This window comes from Pocillopora damicornis, chromosome 5 (genome assembly GCF_964200805.1).
Source record: "Pocillopora damicornis chromosome 5, jaPocDami1.2, whole genome shotgun sequence".
NCBI classification, from domain to species: Eukaryota; Metazoa; Cnidaria; class Anthozoa; order Scleractinia; family Pocilloporidae; genus Pocillopora; species Pocillopora damicornis.
In genome coordinates this window covers 1,986,272-1,992,094 of record NC_142674.1, presented here as the reverse complement: position 1 = coordinate 1,992,094, position 5,823 = coordinate 1,986,272, and the positions used below count along the sequence as shown (strand labels likewise).

Here is a 5,823-nt window from a genome sequence, read left to right as displayed (position 1 = left end):
CGCCTTGACAAAGTGGGGGAACTTGAACGAATCTAGCATTACTGATTGCATTCTCAGAGTCTAAAATATACATCTCTTGGAATTTTCTATAAAAATTATTGACTTTTTGGTACTTGATATGTGCTCTAAACTTATCTTCTGTTTAAAAATTGCTTAGAAATAATAATAATAATAAAAAAACCACTCAAGGTTGCTAGAACTGAAGAGTTTCTTCAAACGCCAATAGTTGCTCGGTATAATCGGGACAGGTTCGATGACAGCATCCAAGGTCAAACAATAAACAATTAGCTAAACTACTCTTTGCACTTAAAGCTGTGTCTCCTCCTTAATGAACCAATGTTAAGTCATCGCTTAAATAACTAGGTGATTTTTTTAAATTCCCCCAGTAAAGAAATAGCGCACACTTCCTCGGGAACCCATAGTGTTACAACTGAAGTTATTATGAGATTAGTTTGTGAGAGAGGAAACCCAACTAGATTCCATCTCAGAATAAACTTGAGGTAACAAACATTGCGCTCCATCAGGATCAAGAGATAAAAACAGTTGATACTGTTGAAAACTGGACCGAGAGAGTCACGTGATTTTTGTTTGTTTCTTACCCCCCACGAATTGAACTTTGAACTCTTGATAAAAAGAAAACTCTTCAACGAAGGAATGTGAATTAGGAGTGCGTGAAAAACTGTCTCGTATATTGCTATTCTTACAGTCTTTACTATTATCTTTAGTTGTCCTGTTGTATCCGTTTTATACACTTGGTGCCGAGACCCGGGAATCGAAAACCGGGATTCTACCGCTCTGAAGAACGTCTTGAATGAAATTGTTGTGAATGCGAGCTGGAAGCACGTGGGTGACATGTCGCAGTCGGGGAAGAAGAAATTGAAGAATCTGAGGAAATTTCGCGACGGTCATCGAAAGTTTGTCGAGAAAACTATCGGAGATGCTAAAGGGTTAATCGCTGAAGGTAATCTCGTCGAAGTGAAAAGGCTGAAATTTCTTCGAACCGCTCTTGAAACAAAGTATTCGGAGCTTCAATCGCTCGACCGCGAAATTGTGGATCTGGTGGATGACGTTGAAGTTATTGATACCGAAGTCTGTGAGAGCTGTGAGCTAATGAGCTCCATTCAGGAGTGTATTGTAGAGTTAGAATCTGTTTTGGAAGCTCAAGAAAGTAAGGGAAAGAGCCAGAAACCCCCCTCCGTGGTGCAACCTGTTCCTCCCGAAAGCGCGGGAACTTCTCAAGGTCACGTTTCGAAAGCCTTCACTCATGCAAAGTTACCCAAGCTTGAGCTGAAGAAATTCCACGGAAATCCCATGCATTGGTATCCTTTCTGGGAATCTTTCGAGTCTGCGGTTCACGAGAACCCAAATCTGTCTTCCGTGGATAAATTCAACTATCTGAAATCACTTCTCACTGGCACTGCACAAAGTTCGGTCGCCGGTCTAGCCCTGACGAGTGCTAACTACGAAAAGGCGGTTGATCTACTGAAACAAAGATTCGGGAATCGGCAGATGGTGATCTCTAGCCACATCGAAGTACTCACCAAACTCCCCAAGGTGGAATCGATTGGTGAAGTTAAGAAACTCCGAAGCTTGTACGACACAGTGGAATCTCATGTTCGTGGATTAGAAGGTATGGAAATCTCTTCCGAGATGTATGGTTGTTTCTTAACACCAATAGTTATGCAGAAATTACCGGAGGAATTTCGAATCGCTATCACTCGCAATCTGGAATCGGAGACATGGAATCTGAAAGATATTTTGGTTGAATTTCACAAGGAACTGCAACTGAGAGAACAATGTCTCGTCAAAAACAAAGAGTTCAGATCCTCAAATCAGAGAGGTGAGTTGCCACTTTTTACATCAGCTTTGTACACTGACAGTTCTAAGGATAAGCAGTCTTCTCGTGTTTGGTGTTCATTTTGCAATCAAAACCATCAGAGTTCTAAGTGTAATGTTGTCACAAGTACTGAATCTAGAAAGGAAGTTCTTAAAAGGAAAGGCAAGTGTTTCCTTTGTCTCAAGCAAGGACATTTGGCACGTAACTGTCAAGCTCATATGAAATGTCTTAAATGTCAAGGAGCTCACCATGTAGCAATTTGCGGTGGTTCTCAATCAACCCTGGGTGGGCAAGATCAAGATAATGTGGCCAGTGTATCTACCAGTATGTATGTGGATCAGTCTAGAGGGTCTGTGTTGTTGCAGACGGCAACCGCTGAAGTTGTGCGTCCAGATAATGACACTTCTTCCCTAAGTGTTCGCCTGGTATTTGACTCATGCAGTCAGAGATCTTACATAACTAAGAACCTTAAAGACAGACTGAAGTTACCAGTGATTGGTAGAGAGTCACTTCTGATTAAAACCTTTGGTGAGTCTGATGCCAGATTACGAACATGCGAAATTGCTCAAGTGGGTATCAAAACCATGTGTGATGCAATTGTCTACATACAAGCCTATGTGGTACCAGTCATATGTGGCCCCCTGACCCAACAACCCACAGGGCTCGTTCAGTCTAGCTGTGAACATCTGCACGGCCTCTCTTTAGCCGACAGATGTGGTAGAGGAGATCTGCCTATCAGCATTCTCATTGGTGCTGATCATTATTGGTCATTGGTCGAAGGAACCATAGTAAGAGGTGCACCGTGGGAGCCTGTTGCCCTTGCCACCAAACTAGGATATGTCCTCTCTGGTCCCACCATGATTATGTCTCACAATGACAATGGTAACACAGTGAATCTTACTGCAACCCATGTTCTGAAAGTGGAAGCGATTGTTGTCAATCGGGATGAAATTGCCTTTGAACTTGGAAAATTCTGGGACTATGAATCACTTGGGATTCGAAATGACAGTTTGTCTCTGTATGACAAATTTGTGAGCAAAGTTGAGTTTACAGAGGGAAGATATCAAGTACAGCTACCCTTCAAGGAAGACCATGAGCTGCTTCCAGATAATTTTGCATTGTGCAAGTCAAGGCTAGTTTCACTGCTGAAGCGTCTGAATTTGAAGCCTGAGGTGTTAGAGCACTATGATGACGTCATCCGAGATCAGGAGAAACAGGGAATCGTGGAACCAGTGGAGCAAGGTACTAATAATGGTGTGGGCAAGGTACATTACCTTCCTCATCATGAAGTGATCCGTGTCGACAAGGACACTACTAAACTGCGTATTGTTTATGATGCCAGTGCTCGATCAGGAAGGAACACACCAAGCCTTAATGACTGTCTGTATGCTGGTCCCCCACTGTCTCCTCTCATTTATGACGTCCTCCTGAGGTTCCGGGCTCACAAGGTAGCCCTCATAGGAGACATTGAGAAAGCCTTCTTAAATGTTTCAGTTCACCCAAGAGATCGTGACTATCTTCGTTTCCTGTGGATTGACGATATCACAAGCAGTCGCCCGAAACTCCAAGTGTATCGATTTGCAAGAGTTGCATTTGGTGTCTCCTCAAGTCCCTTCTTATTAAACGCAACAATTCGTCATCATTTATCTTCTGCTGACATTCCCAGAGAGTTTGCTGAGAGAACTCTGAAAAGTTTGTACGTGGATGATTTTGTTAGTGGAGATGATTCCGATAATTCAGTTCTCGAGATGTATGAGAATCTGAAGTCGTCTTTCAAGAATGGAGGCTTCAATATGCGAAAGTGGGTCTCCAACTCCAAAGTCCTGCAGGAAAGAATTGGACAATCTGAAAGTCAGCCTCATCAAGTTTCAAGCAGTTTTGTTAAGGAACACCCGATTCAAGAGGAAGATGAAACCTACTCAAGTTCTCTGTTTGGGACAGCGAAGAACTTCACCACATCAAAACTCAAAGTACTTGGAGTTGGTTGGGACAGGGAGAAAGATTTGTTGCTCTTGGATCTGACCTCTTCACTAGAAACTGACAATGCTTGTCTGGTTACGAAGAGAGCTATTCTTGGTACAACAAGCAAGCTGTATGACCCCTTGGGACTACTGAGTCCAGTCATCATTCCACTGAAGATCATCTTTCAATCTATTTGCAAGACAGGGGTTGGTTGGGATGACCCTGTGGATTCATTTATCCATGAACAGTGGTTAAAGCTTGTTCAAGATGCTAAGAAGGTGGGAGTGGTACAACTGAAGAGACACTACTTCCATGGTTGGTCAAAAGCAGATTTACAAAGTGTTCAACTCCATGGTTTTGGGGATGCAAGTGAGAAGGCCTATGGAGCAGTTGTGTACTTACGCGTTGAAACAGCCACTGGAACTGTCTTCACCCAGCTTGTGTCATCAAAAACCAGAGTTGCCCCGATGAATGGAGAAACCATACCTCGACTGGAGTTAGTAGGCGCTCTCATTCTGGCCCGATTAGTCAATACGGTGTTGACAGCATTTGACGGAACATTGAAAGTTGATTCTGTACATTGCTGGTTAGATTCTCAAATTGCTCTGTGGTGGATTTGGGGTGTAAGTAGAGAATTCAAGCAATTCATTCAAAACAGAGTGGTTGAGATCCGTCGACTTACAAAGCCAGCTCAGTGGAATTATTGCCCCACGGAATCCAATCCAGCTGACATCTGTTCGCGTGGGTCAATGACCTCGAAATTGATCACCAATCAGTTGTGGTGGAGTGGCCCTGAGTTTCTTAGGGGTGAGAAGGAGCAGTGGCCAAGTCTTAAAATGAACTCTGTTGAAGTCACAAGTAATGATTCAGATCCTCGCCTAGAACTGAAGAAGGGAAGCTGTAACAACAGCAAGAAGCAGCATGACAGTTCAGTTCTTGTGAACATTGCCTCTGGAGAGGCGACTTCAGAAAATCGGCTAAATCTTGATTGCATCATTCCCTTGGAAAAGTTCAGTAGTCTTCAAAGACTAATGCGAGTCACCGCATATGTTTTGCGATTTGTTTCTAATCTCAAGCAAAGTAAAAGGAAGAAGGAATTGATTAATGGAGAAGTAACGCAAGAAGAGATGAATCAAGCAAGAGAACTTTGGATCAAGGAGGTGCAGAGATCCGTCTACAATGACAAGAACTTTGACCAGGTCAAGGTCTCGTTATCACTGTTCACGGATGACAAGGGAATCTTGAGGTGTGGTGGTCGTCTAGAAAATGCCCCGATTCCATATGATGCTCGTTTTCCGATATTCCTTTCAAGATGTTCACGATTCACCTACCTGGTTATCAATGACTGTCACTTCAAGGTTCTTCACAATGGTGTGAGGGATACACTCACAGAACTAAGATCGAGATTCTGGGTGACGAAAGGGAGGCAAACTGTGAAAACTGCGATCGGAAACTGTTCTGTTTGTAAGAAGTTACAGGGGAGAAGCTATGCAGTTCCTCCTCCCCCTCCTCTTCCTGAATTTCGGTTGAGTGATGAGTTTGCATTTACACGTGTTCGAGTGGACTTCGCAGGGCCCATATATGTCAAGGATGTATTTACAAAGAAGGGAGATATGAATAAGGTCTACATAGCTTTGTTCACGTGCGCCGCAACCCGAGCTGTTCATCTTGAACTTGTTCCAAATCTAAGTGCAGAGAGTTTTATCAGAGCCCTTGCTCGCTTTAAAGGAAGAAGAGGAATTCCCGTCTTGATTGTCAGTGACAATGGGAAAACTTTTAAGGATTCAAGAGTGCAGGCCCAGTGTCAGCGTGATGGCACACAGTGGAAGTTCAACGTTGAAGCAGCCCCTTGGTGGGGTGGATTTTTTGAACGGCTGGTAAAATCGGTCAAGTTGAGTTTGAAGAAGTGTATACGAAATGCTCGGTTAAACTATGATGAGCTATCTACTGTCCTTGTGGAAGTCGAAGCGGCCTTGAACTCACGACCCTTGACATATGTCTTCGATGAAATGGAGGAACCATTA

The 5,823-nt window shown here is 43.4% G+C and overlaps 1 protein-coding gene across 1 annotated transcript in view; it reads left to right on the top strand.

Annotated features, from left to right (window-relative positions):
• Nucleotides 1–555: 555 nt before the first annotated feature.
• LOC149044690 (uncharacterized) overlaps nucleotides 556–5,823 on the top strand; it is a 5,709-nt gene continuing 441 nt past the window's right edge. The window contains exon 1 of the mRNA XM_089207856.1: nucleotides 556–5,823. This exon is cut by the window's right edge and continues 441 nt beyond it. Coding sequence (XP_089063982.1) covers nucleotides 853–5,823 — 4,971 coding nt within the window. The 5' untranslated portion in view covers nucleotides 556–852.